This window comes from Crinia signifera, chromosome 1 (assembly GCF_055691185.1).
Source record: "Crinia signifera chromosome 1, ASM5569118v1, whole genome shotgun sequence".
Taxonomy (NCBI): Eukaryota; Metazoa; Chordata; class Amphibia; order Anura; family Myobatrachidae; genus Crinia; species Crinia signifera.
In genome coordinates this window covers 80,476,635-80,492,823 of record NC_139217.1, presented here as the reverse complement: position 1 = coordinate 80,492,823, position 16,189 = coordinate 80,476,635, and the positions used below count along the sequence as shown (strand labels likewise).

Below are 16,189 nucleotides of genomic sequence, written 5' to 3'. Positions count from 1 at the left end.
TGTTGACTCCTCTCCAAATGTAACGTTTATGGTTGTAGCCAAAAAGTTACATTTTGGTCTCATCACTCCAAATGACTTTGTTCCAGAAGTTTTAGGCTTGTCTCTGTGCTCTTTCTGGCATTAGTGTAGTAATGGCTTTATTCTGGTGACTCGACCATGCAGCCCATTTTTCGGTACTTATGTAGTATCTGGGCTGCCGATTTCTAAATCGGGTCGGATCGGGAGATCGCATCGCATCGCATGCGACCATGCGATGCGATGCGATGCGATGCGATGACCCGATTTTTCCATAGGAATCAATGTTAAAATGGACTGAGTCCATTTTAACATGGAATTCAATGGGAAAAATGGGTCCTTTTCATACCCCTACTATCCAAGTGGGCATGGAGTTGGATATAAACCTGTGGCGAGCGTAGCGAGCCACCGAGCCCGAAGCGTGGCGAGCGAAGCGAGCCCCGCGAGGGGACGAATACCGTCCCCTCGCGGGGCTCGCTTCGCTCGCCACGCTTCGGGCTCGGTGGCTCGCTACGCTCGCCACAGGTTTATATCCAACTCCATGCCCACTTGGATAGTAGGGGTATGAAAAGGACCCATTTTTCCATAGGAATCATTTTAACATTGATTCCTATGGAAAAATCGGGTCATCGCATCCGATATCGGATGCGATATCGGATGCGATGCGATGCGATATCGCATCGCATCGCATCTGATTGTATGCCTTAACTTAAGGCATACAATCAAAAAATCGGCAGCCCAGATACTACATAAGTACCCATTTTTCTTCAAATGCCTCCTTATTGTGCATCTTGAAACAACCACATCACTTTTTTTCTGAGAGTCCTGTATTTCAGCTGAAGTTATTTGTAGATTTTTCTTTGCATCCCAAACAATTTTCCTGGCAGTTGTGGCTTAAATTTTTGTTGGTCTACCTGAATGTGATTTGTTTTCCACAGAATCCCTTATTTTCCACTTCTTAATTAGAGTTTGAACACTGCTGATTGGCATTCTCAATTGCTTGGATATCTTTTTATATCCCTTTCCTGTTTTATACAGTTCAATTACCTCTTCCTGCAGATCCTTTGACAATTCTTTTGCTTTCCTCATGACTCAGATTCCAGACACGTCAGTGCAGCACTGGATGAAAGTCGCAAGGGTCTTTCAGGAGACCAGAAACTCACTGACCTTTTATACACACACACACTGATTACAAGCAAACAGATCACAGGTGAGGATGGTTACCTTTAGTAGCCATTCAAACCCGTTTATGTCAACTTGTGTGCATGTTATCAGGCCAAAATCTCCAGGGTATGTAAACTTTTCATCAGGGCTATTTGGGTAGTTTCTGTTCTCATTATGATTTAAAAGCAGTAAACACAGTTGTTTAACAATAAATGGCTTCACCCAACCAATAACCATGAGTGAAAGAAAAGTTTGTGAGTTATCATTCATATTCTCTGACAAATGGAAAAATCACAAATTCTACTAGGGAATGTAAACTTATGAGCCCAACTGTAAGTGTTTGATTCTGGCTATGTTCCTCAGATGAAGGAATGAGGATTTGATTGTGGCTGATACCTGGGGCGAAATGTAATAGGGTGCGATTTTTTAGACTAAAAAAAAATCGCACCAAATCGCACCTTTAAAAATCGCGTTTTTTGCCGCGAATTCGCATATGTAATGAGATGCGAATTAGCGGCAAAAAAATGCGATTTGCCGCGATTTGCCGCGATTTTTAGTCATGAAAATGTGCGCATTTTCAGTCATGAAAATGTGCGCATTTTTATAAATGCGCTTTTGTGCAAAAAAAAAAAAAGTTAAAAAAAAAACGGCGTGGGGTCCCCCCTCCTAAGCATAACCAGCCCCGGGCTCATTGAGCCGGACCTGGTTCCAAAAATACGGGGGAACAAAAAGCATAGGGGTCCCCCGTATTTCTGAAACCAGCCCCGGACTCTTGGACCGGTCCTGGTTCCAAAAATACGGGGGACAAAAAATCTGGGGTCCCCCGTATTTTGAAACCAGCACCGGGCTCCAACAGCCCGCGGTGTCATGCCACAGCCGGGGGACACTTTTTATACAAGGTCCCCCGGCCAAAACATGAGCACCGTGGCTGGTCAGCCTTGGACGGGGTACCTGGAGGAGTGGGGACCCCCCCAATAAAGGGGTCCCCCCCCCCAGGCTTCACCCGTCCAGGGCTGAAGCCCGGGGCTGTCACCGGCGTCCGTGGCCAGTGGACGCCGGCCTGATAGGGTTAAATCCATCATACATATCATTACATTGCTTTTTACCGGCGAACTACAAGTGCCAGCAGACCTCCCCCGCATGCTGGGACTTGGAGAACCACAAGTCCCAGCATGCAGGGCATTAATGGGCCCGCTGGGACTTGTAGTCCACCTGTAAAAAGAATGTTTATAAAAAACACACACACAGAGAAGTACAAGTTTATTACACACACACACACCTCAATTTTACACCAGCGTTACTTACCATTCCTGGATCCAGCGCTGGTCTGGCTGCTTTACAGCCGGCTCCCCCCGCACTGACAGGCAGCGGGGAGAATCGTCTTTCTCCGTTGCCTGTCACCGGCTTTCTCCGTAGCTTCTGTAGCTCTGTCCCAGTGCTACAGAGGCTGAGAGCGTGATTGGCTGAGCTACAGTATGCGTCTCCATGGAGACGCATAGCTCAGCCAATCAGGACTGAGCTATGCGTCTCCATGGAGACGCATACTGTAGCTCAGCCAATCACACTCTCAGCCTCTGTAGCACTGGGACAGAGCTACAGAAGCTACGGAGAAAGCCGGTGACAGGCAACGGAGAAAGACGATTCTCCCTGCTGCCTGTCAGTGCGGGGGGAGCCGGCTGTAAAGCAGCCAGACCAGCGCTGGATCCAGGAATGGTAAGTAACGCTGGTGTAAAATTGAGGTGTGTGTGTGTAATAAACTTGTACTTCTCTGTGTGTGTGTTTTTTATAAACATTCTTTTTACAGGTGGACTACAAGTCCCAGCGGGCCCATTAATGCCCTGCATGCTGGGACTTGTGGTTCTCCAAGTCCCAGCATGCGGGGGAGGTCTGCTGGCACTTGTAGTTCGCCGGTAAAAAGCAATGTAATGATATGTATGATGGATTTAACCCTATCAGGCCGGCGTCCACTGGCCACGGACGCCGGTGACAGCCCCGGGCTTCAGCCCTGGACGGGTGAAGCCTGGGGGGGGGGGACCCCTTTATTGGGGGGGTCCCCACTCCTCCAGGTACCCCGTCCAAGGCTGACCAGCCACGGTGCTCATGTTTTGGCCGGGGGACCTTGTATAAAAAGTGTCCCCCGGCTGTGGCATGACACCGCGGGCTGTTGGAGCCCGGTGCTGGTTTCAAAATACGGGGGACCCCAGATTTTTTGTCCCCCGTATTTTTGGAACCAGGACCGGTCCAAGAGTCCGGGGCTGGTTTCAGAAATACGGGGGACCCCTATGCTTTTTGTTCCCCCGTATTTTTGGAACCAGGTCCGGCTCAATGAGCCCGGGGCTGGTTATGCTTAGGAGGGGGGACCCCACGCCGTTTTTTTTTTTATAAAAACACTTTTACACATTTTTATTAACAGAACCATGCACAGATCTCAATGATCTGTGCATGGTTCTGTCAAATTCGCCTGTCAGAACCTGGTCTATTTTTTTTGCGATTTTTGGTAACATTGACCAAAAATCGCACCCTATTACATTTGCGAGTTGTATACTTTATAATGGGAAAACATCTGGATGCGAATTGAAATGTGACTAAAAATCGCACTTCTAAAAGTGCGATTTCGCGGTAAAAAGTGCGATTTTTTTACCGCGATTTTCAACCTATTAAATGTGCGATTTTCGGAAAATGTGCGATTTCGGCCGTTTTTGACCAAAAATCGCACATGTCTAAAAAATCGCACCCTATTACATTTCGCCCCTGATGTTTAAGTATCAAGTCACCATCCAGCACCACACCCAGATTCAGCACATGATCAGAGTTTTGAAATTCTGTACAAAACCCTCCTGCAATGCGGCGGAGGGCTCCGCCGAAGCAGGGCATGCAAGCATCTCGTAGACAGGCTTAGAAGTGTGTAAAGCATGCTGATCCCCAGGCGCTCCATCCAGCACACATATTATATACATGAACACGTGCACAGTATGTTTAAATGTTGTGCCCCCCCCCCACTTGCACTACATGGTCGCACTGGTAGTATGACCTGAGTTATTAAGCATCACAGTCACAAGCATTCTGACGCACGGTGCTATTTGTGCAGGTACCTTTTGTACTAGATCACATCTAGTTCATATTGCATGCAATACACTACAATAGTGTGTGATTTGAACTAGATCTCTACTCGATCTCCTGCGCATACTTTTTTTGGCTTGCAATGGGAACTACACAGGACTGCGCACACAGTGTGACTTGGACTACAAGCGAGGCGATTTGAACTAAAAAGTTCAAAACATATATGAGAATCGCACTGTGGTCCTTATTCTGGTTCACTCGCAAAGGCAAATTCCTTCTCAAATGGACAAAACCATGTGCACTGCAGGGGGGGGGGGGGAAATGTAACATATGCAGAGAGAATTAGATTTGGGTGAGTTATTTTGTTTCTGTGCAGGGAAAATACTGACTGCTTTATTTCTACACTGCAATATAGATCTTTGAAGTAAAACCCCACCCAAATCTAATTCTCTCTGCACAAGTAACATCTGCCCCACCTGCAGTGCACATGGTTTTGTCCATTTGAGAAGGAATTTGCCTTTGTAACTGAACCAGAATAAGGGCCTGTGTGTGGGAAACATTATAAGCTGTGAGAGAATTTTTGAAAAATAAGATATAAGAAATATATGAATTATTTACATCTGAATGAATCTTTTGAGCAAGTCGTTGTGGAAAGTGGGATAGGACAGTAATATAGAAATTTAAGTGGAAATATGCCCTTATTCTGCTTCATTCGCTCCCCTACGTGTACTCGCAGGGGAGCAATGTTTTTCGACGGCGCATCCGCATAGTCCGTTATGTGCATGTGCAGCCGCTGTGTGCGATCAGCCACGGCGAATAGATTATTAGAACACATCCATGCGAGAGAGGGGGGCCAACGCAACGAACAGCAATGTGTATACGGGAGATACATGCAGTACCATGAAAGCAGTGTGGTTATTTATTTGAAGCTTTGCTGTGATTTTTGGAAATTTAGAGATTTCTGTAGAAGATTCAGTTTATTGTCAAAATGACATTTAGTAAATACCGTGATTTGGAGTTGAAACCAGCTATCAACAACATGAACAAGGATGGTTTAACCCTTTGAGCGCCAAATGAATTTGTCAAAATAGGTTTGAAAATTGGCAAGCAAACATTTTTTATTTATCATAATGACCTGTAAAGTTGACCTTATATAGGAAATATAATGTATTTTTTTTACACAAAATTATTTATTTGATTTTATATAACAAATGTGAGCAAGGCTGTCATTTGTAGCGGATATTTTGCACATCTCTCACAGATGTCACTCCAAGGGTTAAGACAAAAAGTGGTATTAGAATTGAAGGTGTTGCCCTTAACACAAAGAGTAGAATAGGGCCACCACATTTCATTACAGAATACTATGTTATGTGATACCCCACCTCTTCATTATAATACTTATAAGCATCTAGTTTCTCAGGAAATAAATCTGTTCGCAATTCAAAATATAACAACTCAATATCACATTGTATTCTACAGTAGGTAGAGTAGTTAGAGGGAATACTGGTTCCGAGATCACAACTTACAAGTATACAGCTACCACTCTGTGTTAACAAAGACTGTACATGTTATACTGCAGAACAATAGAGAAAAGAGTGACAGTTACTTGCCAATTGGATAGATCAAGTTCTAGTTAGATCTCTGTATCCGCCTGTTCTTCTAGCATTAGCAATAATAGTTAATGTACTCACAGGCACCTCTGCTCCATATCAGAGAAAGGGGAATAATACATAATTAACATTAGTATTCAGTGGCTAATTTACAGCATATTTTGCATGGCATTTCACTGTGTATTCTCAGAAAGCAAATTTTACGCAAATGCACTGTTGCAGACTGGCATGCATTTTAAATATAGAACTCCATACGCCTAGAGAGGGGGAGGGCAGGATGGTTCTAATGCAGTCCATGGCCCTTATTCTGCTTCATTCGCTCCCCTGCGTGTACTCGCAGGGGAGCAATGTTTTTCGACAGCGCATGTGCATAGTCCATTATGTGCATGTGCAGCCGCTGTGTGTGATCAGCCACGGCAAATAGATTATTAGAACACATCAATGCGAGCGAGGGGGGGGGGGGGGGGGGGGGGCGACGGCTGCGCATGTGGCAGGCGGCAACTGGTGGACTCGCAAGCCTGTGAAATTCGCAGGTTTGCAAGTCAACCAGAATAAGCGCCCATGTACAGAATAGATGTGTTAACTTAAGTGCAATCAGATCTGCTGAAACTCGTATCTAGGGGTGACTGTCTGTTGTGGGTGTCTGGGATGCTGCAAATATCCCTGTTGATAATGATGACCATCAGCACAGATATTAGCAGTGGTTATTTCTTACCGAAAGTAAAAACATTTAGCTTCCCCACAAAATCGGAGGGACAAACAGCCACTATCACAGACTGCTCTATACTCTACAGCAAGGAAATCACAGCATGGATACACCTTTCATTATATTTATAGGACGGGATGCTCTAAAGCACAAAATGCGCTTAAAACCCCGTTATCGGGTTCTTACCGCATTTTTGTATGCACTTAAACCGCACACTGGGTTACCACCACGCAGGGTATCGACAGCAGGGTAATGCCGCACTGCCCGGAGGGGGGGGGGCGGGTGTGATGCAGCAGGGCTTACCTCCAACAAGGGGGGAGTCCTGCTCACAATTGCCACCCTAAAGCTGCCTAGTGGTGGCGCCGGCCCTGTCCTAGCAAGCCCTGTAATGCTTAACATTTTGGAATGTTGCAACTTGTAGAACAACCACCAGCATAAGTGGTGTCACTGAGGTTGATGTCACTGAGGGCCAGATGTACTAAGCTTGAAAAGAGATAAAAATGGAGAGTGATCACCAGCCAATCAGCTCTAGGGTACAGACTGGGTTGAAAAATGACAATTGTGAGCTGATTGACTATCACTCTCCATTTTATCACTTTTCAAGCTTAGTACATCTTGCACTGAGTGCGATGCTGCACTATACGCATGTGAACTGGGGCGTGGCTTTGTTCAGTGACACCTTGCCCCCAGTGCAGCCCCCATCCTCTCCCGGCACAACGTGGATGGTGCGCGCAGTTGGATAATTCAGTGATGCAGTGAACTACTGATTAGGCATACACACGATGCCATGACTGTGCAGGTTGGTCACAAATACCAATATTGCTTGATATATTGTATAGTGTGACTATCTCTACACCAACTGAAACATCCTGGCATTCTACAATATGCACTTTCCAATTAACATATCCTTAGGAAATTACCTGAAACATTTCACCTCTCTCAAGACCTTTCCACGTAACAAGAAACTGAACAATTCGACAAAACAAATATCTCACACACGACCTGATGTACTAAACCTTGGAGAGTAATAAAGTGAACAGAGATAAAGTACCAGCCAATCAGCTCCTAACTGTCTTGCCACAGACTGTTTAATAAAAAAAAAAAGACGGGTTGATTGATTGGCACCTTATCTCTTTCCACTTTACCACTCTCCAAGGCTCAATACATCTTCCGCACAGTCAAATATTTCAAGCAGCGGTTTTGCTTGAATTCCAAAATGCCGTAAATCGCTGAATTAGGACCTGTGTACACCTGTTGGGCTTTCCTCAACCCATATGTAGGTAAATCCTGTTGTATGCATCTGAAGGACATTTCCAAAATGTCACCTCTCACTGCACAATGCAAAATGTTCCATGAACTTCATGACAGCTGCAGATGTCTTCTTACTGGTTCTCTCCTAACCAGAGCATCACTCCTACAAATTATATTTATTGCTCCAGCTAGATGGGCCATAGACATGAGCATCCTATCGATAATCGACTGCCGTGCCAATTCGCGGTCATGCGATCAGGACTAAATACCCCCAAAGAGCGACACTTAGCACTTCTGCCCCTTTGTATCATGTCTGGATCGGTGAACAAATCAAATAAAGTTTAGTTCTAAAGCGGTCATGGTTACAATGCTTTAAATATTGGGCACGCCGTGTTCAGCATTATAGTGTTTACAGCTTAACCACATCCCAAACAACAGTGCAATACAGGATGTTCTGTGTGCACAGTAGACTGTCACGTTTTCCTTATCAGGAAGTAAAATAGATTTGTGCAAATTCATCAGTTTTCACAGCGTAAGCTTTCTACCATCGGGACTGGAAGTATAGGTCGTGGTGAAGTCAGAACCTGACGGTGACCTGGCCTAGGATGGACATGCCATTAGCATACAATGCATGAAAGCTGTGCTGGATGTGTGAATAATAAACATTTATGCTATATTTTAGCTTGAAAAATAACAGATTATAGTGGTTGCATTCTGCTAGTGGTAAAACATGATATCATGCATATCTCACAGCTTTTGCAGGAGTAGACCCAGGACATTCTGGATCGAAAGGGGGCGTGGAATCGAGTGGGGTTGGCGGTGCATCGAAGAGAAACTGGGTCTCGTGGCATGACCCACTGTTGCCGTCAACTTGAGGGCATGTCCAGCGCCCTCTGAGCAGCTGGGCAGCTCCGCCTCCACTCCCTGCACTGCTAGATACGGCATCTGTTCAGTGACCACCAGCTGCTGTGTGAGCATAGCAGTGGTGATCACTGGTTCCCTCATCTGTCCCGGGTGGGACAGCAGGGCAGTGTCCAATTAGCGGGACTGACGTGCTGTAATTGGGACAGTTGGGAAGTATATGTTATGTATGGGGCAGTACGGATGGTGTAATGGTTAGCATTACTGCCTCACAGCACTGAGGTCATGGGTTTGATTCCCACCATGGCCCTAACTGTGCGGAGTTTGTATATTCTCCCCGTGCTTGCGTGGGTTTCCTCTGGGTTCTCCGGTTTCCTCCCACAATCCAAAAATATACTGGTAGGTTACTTGGCTTCCAACAAAATTAACCCTAGAATGTCTGTGTGTGCGTGTACATGTGGTAGGGAATATAGATTGTATAGATTGGGGCAGGGACTGATGTGAATGTTCAAATATTCTCTGTACAGCGCTGCGGAATATGTATGCGCTATATAAGAAACTGTTAATAAATATATAAAAATGATCTCTTCTGCACTGAAAAAAATGTACAGTATGATCATTTGTAGTAGAGCATACCGACTAACATTCAACCACAGTTACCATTGATCTTTTGTGCATGGGAAATTTGTAGTGCAAAGTAACAAATGTTGAATGTGATTTCTAATTTACTAAGGGGCCGTATGTTATATATGGCCGGTAATTGCTGCGAAAATACACCTGGAAAATAGAACTCATTTTCCCGGCATATTTGGCTTTAGCCTGTCCAGATTAGTCAGGAGAACTCAGCTCCTGATTGGCTGCATTGCGCACTTCGAGGGGAGGAGCGCAAGATGTAAACAAGAACATGCTGCGCTTCTCCCAGTCCGTCCTTGGCATTTGTTGTTTTGCCAATAACGGGGATGCTACATGGAACGAAAAGGACGGGATCCATGCCACAGGAGCTGGTATGTATTATTTCCTTCTACAGGTACCAAAACTTGAATACTACTGGACAAGTGGACCGATTCTTAGGGTCAAGGTACAGTAGGTGAGTATCAGTATATATGGGATTTGTGTGTAATAAAGTTCTACTTTTCTGGTGTGTGTGTGTTTTTTTGGGCTATTGGTTCGGCTGATAGATTAAAGAGTCCCAGCATGGCCATTAATGCAGTGACTTTAGCGACGATGAGAGGGACGTGACCTCCTCCATCACTCCCTCCTGGATGCATGCATTAAAAACATAAGATGTGTAATGGCTTATGCAGGGTAAATAACAAGCCAGTGTGGGTGACATAAATTAGGTGATTCAGAGGTAGATGCAGTTGAAACATCAGGCTGCTTTGCCTCTTTGTGTGTAATAGATGCAATACGCATGCATCCCCACCACCTGACGCACAGTCCTTACTTCTGGCTTGCAGAGTACCAGGGGGTTATTTTGGTTCACTCTTTCTGACAAATTCCTTCTTAGATGGACAAAACCATGTGCACTGCAGATGGGGCAGATGTAACTTGTGCAGAGAGAATTAGATTTGGGTGGGGTTTTACTTCAAAGTGAGATCTATATTGCAGTGCAAAATAAAGCTGGCAGTATTTACCCTGCACATAAACAAAATAACTCACCCAAATCTAATTCTCTCTGCACATTTTACATCTGCCCCCCTGCAGTGCACATGGTTTTGTCCATCTAAGAAGGATTTTGTCAGAAAGAGTGAAGTAGAATAAGGCCCCTGGAAAGGCACCATGCAGCCAGGATCACTGCTGAATGGGAATCCTGCTGAATGTGCACCCTGCAGTCTGTGCAGCCAAAAGGAGCTTTGTCAAGATGCCCTCTTCAGCACTGCACTGACTGGAGCTGCCTTCCTTATCCCCTGTGCACAACATCATGATTTTGTGCTCTCAGTGGGTGGAACCACACAGGACGGATCTGAGCTCTGCTTTAGCTCTGTATAGGGACACCCCACTGTCTGCCCTTTTATCTACAATTAATATTGCTGACACCCAACAGTAAACAAATTGGGGCAAATTCTTCATAATTGAGACAGTGCGACAATTCCCATAAATTGGGACTAATCCATCTGAATCGGGACAGTTTGGGGGTGGATGCCTGACATCTAACACACATACTATTCACACCTTACCACACACTATTTTACTGCTACTTTATTCCGATAGCCCTATAATGCCACCAATTAGACCCAAATGTCATCATGCAGCTACATACAGCATCAGGGCGGCATCATATAGACTAACAATATCTCATGTAGCCCCTTTATCGCACTATACAGCATCATCGTGCCACCAGAGGGTACCAGCTAAACCATCAGAGAGTTTAGCTCAGTACATTAACCCCCTCTATGCTGCAGCCTGGAGTCTACACTGGCTGTGGTTACATAACTAATATATGTCTGTATAAAATAGGTACTTGCCACTTCTACATTTCTGCATAGTTTCCTCTTACACGGAGTTTAGTCTGAGAGTAATATTTCACAGTACTTCCTTTTATACTTCCAAAACATCCCATTAGTTGTTCCTTTTGACTGTGTACCAATGTACCTATGGCTATTGGAGCAGAGGCATCACTATGGTTGGTGTCACCCAGTGTAGTAACTCACGGTGGGCTCCCCCTATAGACATATTGTGGAGAGGTACAGAAGAAGTGGTGGGAATGCTGGGTGGGAGAGGGACAAATGGGGAGAGGTACAGAGGAGGGGGTATTGGGTGGAAGAGGATGCGGGGTGGGAGACGGACAGCAGTAGAGAGGAGAATATATTTGGGAGAGGGACAGCGAAAGGGTGGGATGCTGGGCAGAAGGGTACACAGGGTGGGAGAGTGACATATTGGAGATTGGGACACTGGGCGGGGGGGAGCAAGGTGGGAGCATGGTGGGAAAGGGGCACAGTTAGAAAGGAGGACATATTTAGGAGAAGGACAGAGGAGTGGGAGAGAACTCAGGGTGAGAGGGGATAGCAAGGTGGGCGAGGATGCAGGTTGAGGGGGGGGCACAGGGTGGGAGGGGATGCAGGGTGAGAGGGGGAACGCAGGGGGAGTGAGGAAGCAGGGTGAGATGGGGGATACAGGGTGAGAGGGCCGGTGCAGGGTAGGAGAGGACGCAGGGTGAAACGGGGACGCAAGGTGAGCAGGGGACCAATTTTGAGATAAACTTGATGACTACCAGAGTGTGATGGGTGCACAGTATTGAGCGGTGATGGTGTGGTGTAGAGATTCTGCGCCGCGGGTCAACTTTGGCACGCCAAATGGGAACGAGCAGCCATATTGCAGTAACAATAAGCATGGCTACATCTGTACATATGGCCACATTTAATCCTGAGTGATATGCTTGCTATCACTAATGTCATAACATTCATATCACTCATTCTTAAAGGGGACAAATGTGGGACAAAAAAATGGTCTTTTTTCTTGCCCCTCCAGACCAAGTCTGTTTTTATTTTTCCCTAAAATCACTAATTTCATGAAAAATCAACAGGACTTGCTCACACCTGGGCAGCAACCCTCATGATGAATAATTAAGTAATTGGATGTTTCCAATTAGCTTAATTAGTCAGAAGTTTCTCCCCTTCCGGTGTCTTCTATCCATAGTAATCCAAAATTGGGTGCAAGGTACAGTAAGCAAGGCTTTCAACCTCACTAAACCCCACTTCCCACTACAATGTGCACTGACATTCACTTTTCGCTACAATGTGCACAGACATTCACTTTCTGCTACAATGTGCACAGACATTCACTTTTCGCTACAATGTGCTGACATTCACTTCCCGCTCTACTCTGTGCACTGGCATCCACTTCCCACTACAATGGCCCTGACTTTCATTTCCCACGGTGCCCCGATATTCTCTTCTCATTAACCTGTGCCATAATATTCACTTCCCACCACAATGGGGTGTATTCAATTTGGCTGGCGAATAAACGGCGGAGATCGCCAAAAACAAGCGATCCTTGCTGTTTAAGCCCCGCGCCGGCCGCTCACCCTATTCAATGCCCCGGGGAAATCCTCTCTGTCATTTGACAGCGAGGATTCCCCCAAACTGCGAGGCTCGCGGCTAATGCAGGGAGTCTGTTCCATTTAGCAGCGAGCCTCGCTGTTTTAGCGGCCGCATACGCCATTTCCCCCTCGCTCCAAAAACTAGGGAGGGGGGAAACGGTGTGGGGCAGGGGGTCAGTTGAATACTGACCCTGCGAGCTGTGACAGCGAGCAGGCAGCACTGCTCGCTGTCACAGATCGCAGAAAGCATTGAATACACCCCAATGTGTTCCTACATTCATTCCCCACTGCACTGTACCCTGACACTCACTGCTCACTACACCGAGATTAATTGATGACTCTACATTGACAAAAAATTATTAACTATAAATAATTTGATTTGGTCTTGGGCAACATTACCATGGCACCCCTACAATTGGCCTATGGCACACCAGGGTGCCACAGCACCCAGCTCTGGAACCACTGCTTTACTTTGTTCTGGAACCACTGCTTTACTCAGTGAATTTCAACTTTTTTTTCCTGTATTCTGAGCAGTGCTGCTGGGTGTTGTGGCCATATAGTTTTTGCTCCACTCTTCCCTCACTGAACAAACTATAAGTGCTTCATTGGTGCTGACTTTATATTTGTGGTATTTTACTGCGGAAGGCGGGACCTCTGTGACACAATTTCCTGTTTCTCTAGAAGTTACTATCTTGTAGTATTACATCTCCCAGCATCACTTTTTCACCATGAATGAAAAATACAAAAACCAGCAATTTGACACCTGTACTTTCCTTAGCTTCTAACAGAGTTCTATACCTTCTATTGGATGAGCAATGTCATGGAATCAGATCATGTAACTAAGATCAAATAGCTGCAAATGCACTCATTTGTACCCATTCCATGTAAGATACGGCCGGGACTGGGTGAGCGGCTGAATGCGGCTGATCTGTCGTATGTATATACAACTGGGTCAGCCGTATTTGGCTGTTACGAATTGCTATGTCATCTACAGAATACGGCCGTATGTGGCCATAGTGTTCTATCTGATCTGCAGATTTACAATCATTCGTACTGGTGAATTTGGATACGAATTCATAAGTAAATACGAATGTCAAGTTTACCGTATTTGACTGGAGACTGAATGGATGTCACATCCGTGCAGGCTTCTAAGTGTAAAAAAAAGAATAAATGAAGACCCATCAGACCCAGATGCTCCAGCATTTCCATAATAAAATCCCAATCTACCCTGTCAAATGCCTTCTCCGCATCAGTCGAAAGTAGGATGGTAGGAGCCTTGCAGCCTGAGGCTAAATTAATTAAATCTAGAACTTTTGCAGTAGTATCTCTAGCTTCATGCCCAGAGACAAATCCCACCTGATCCAAATCGACCAGAACTGGGAGGAGCTATTTAAAGCGAGTGGCAATTAATTTTGCATACAATTTCAGGTCAACATGACAGTCAACAATAAAGCAGTGATTCCTGTACACTGGAAATCTAGCTCTCCTCCTTCTATCCTAGCTTGGTGTAATCGGATAGACTATTATATGACCATGGAAGACCTAATTTCCTCACTGGAATCCAAACACCTTGCCTTTTCCACAACTTGGCTGCCCTGGTTAACCTTCAAACTGATTCAGAACACTATAAAGCTTTACTTTAATTCATTTTTTGCTGACCCTTTTTATTAACAAGTTTTTCTTTTCAGATTATATTACTGGTGATTAGGGGTCCGCAGCCCCCACATTTATTTCCTTTTTCTTTCCTGCTTGTCTGTCTCTTCTCTCTCTCCGGCATTGTCTCTCTCCCCTGTTTGACAGTGAAAGTGACTTGCACTTTTGTCTAGACTTTTATGTGTCAGATTGTATTAGTTTCATTCTTACTCACTTCTATAAAGAATACTGTACCATGTGTATTTATATATTAATGCAATTTTTTGCTTCTCTGTTTACTCTACACATACTGTACAGTCTTCATTTGATTATTTTTCCCTTTAAAACCCAATAAAAATTCTACTTGCAAAAAAGAATACATGATTAAATAATTGAAAAACAGAAAAACGGAGTGTGGTTGTAGAAATACAAGGGGCCAAAAAACTGCGGTCCCCCCTGTTTTTCTATAACCAGCACCAGGCTTATGGGCCGGTCCTGGTTCCCAAAGTACAGGGGAAAAAATGAGTAGGACCCCCCCTATTTTGTATTCAGCACTGGGCCCAAACAGCCAGCAGGCTAATGCCACAGCCAGGGGAGACTTTTTATATAAGCTCCCCCAGCCAAAGCATTAACCCCTGACTGGGTGCCCGCAGCGCGGAGAACCAAAAGTCCCAGCAGTAAACCAATAGTCAAATAAAACACACACACACTTTAATACACACTAAATACACTTATACATACTATACTTACCTATAGGTTCCACCGTAGGCCAGTCCTCTTCTCCAGTAGATATCCACAGGTGTACAGTACCTGTATAAATTAAACTCACCATCTAATCCGGTGTAGTTCGCGTCCTCTTTGGTCCATGAAGCATCCAGGGGTTAAAAAACCCAAACCGACAGTCCCGATACCACAACGAACTGAAGGAGCCGCAAGTGTGTGTGCATTTGGGGCTCCTCCCGCGATCTGGTGGATTTGCCAGTGACTTCATACACTAGGTCCTTCCCCAGTCAATCAGCAGCGGGCTCCACAGAGCCCACTGCTGATTGGCTGAGGAAGGACCCAGTGTATGACATCACTGGTAAATCCTCCCGTTATGGTATCGGGACTATTTTTAACCCCTGGATGCTACATGGACCAAAGAAGACGCGATCTACACAGGATTGAATGGTGAGTATAATATATATATTATATACCTATATACCTATAGATTACTACCGGGGAAGAGGACTGGCCTACTGGTAGGTAAGTATGTATGGGTGAATGTAGTGTGTAATAAAGTTTTATTTTCTACGATGTGTTTGTATTTTATTTGACAATTGGTTAAGTTAATGCCCCACTTGCTGGGACTTGTGTTTCTCCAAGTCCCTGCATACTAAACCCAATAGTTATTAAATCGATTTTTTTACACACTATGGCTATCTGCTTGGTTCCCACCACACAGTGGCACCGGGGACAGCCCCGGGCTTCAGTCTGGGCAGGGGGTGTTTTGAAATGCTGTAGAAAATGAAATCCTGAAATTCAAATATACTGAGATTATTGTTTACTACTTGACACAATCACAATTGTTAGCATTTAATTTATTTTCATTGATCAACCTAAGTGCCATCTATTTTTGCCAGTTTCAAGAATTTTATTTTATTTATTTATTTTTTTCAGAAAAAAAACAAGAAAGGATCAGTGGATATTACTAAAGTCAAGTGTGTTGAAGTTGTAAAGAATGGAACAGATCCAGTTCCTTGTCCCAATAAATATCCATTTCAGGTATGTTCATCTGTTTCATCACTATGCCAGTACACGGCTAGTCTCTATCTGCTTTATACACGAATAGACGTTTGTATTGGGACCGAT

At 44.9% G+C, this 16,189-nt stretch overlaps 1 protein-coding gene across 2 annotated transcripts in view; it reads left to right on the top strand.

The window, feature by feature from the left end:
• TEC (tec protein tyrosine kinase) overlaps nucleotides 1–16,189 on the top strand; it is a 139,895-nt gene that overhangs the window by 52,486 nt on the left and 71,220 nt on the right. For both annotated transcript variants that reach the window (XM_083168061.1, XM_083168062.1), the window contains exon 3: nucleotides 15,998–16,102. In XM_083168061.1, coding sequence (XP_083024187.1) covers nucleotides 15,998–16,102 — 105 coding nt within the window. The remainder of the gene's footprint in view (nucleotides 1–15,997; nucleotides 16,103–16,189) is intronic.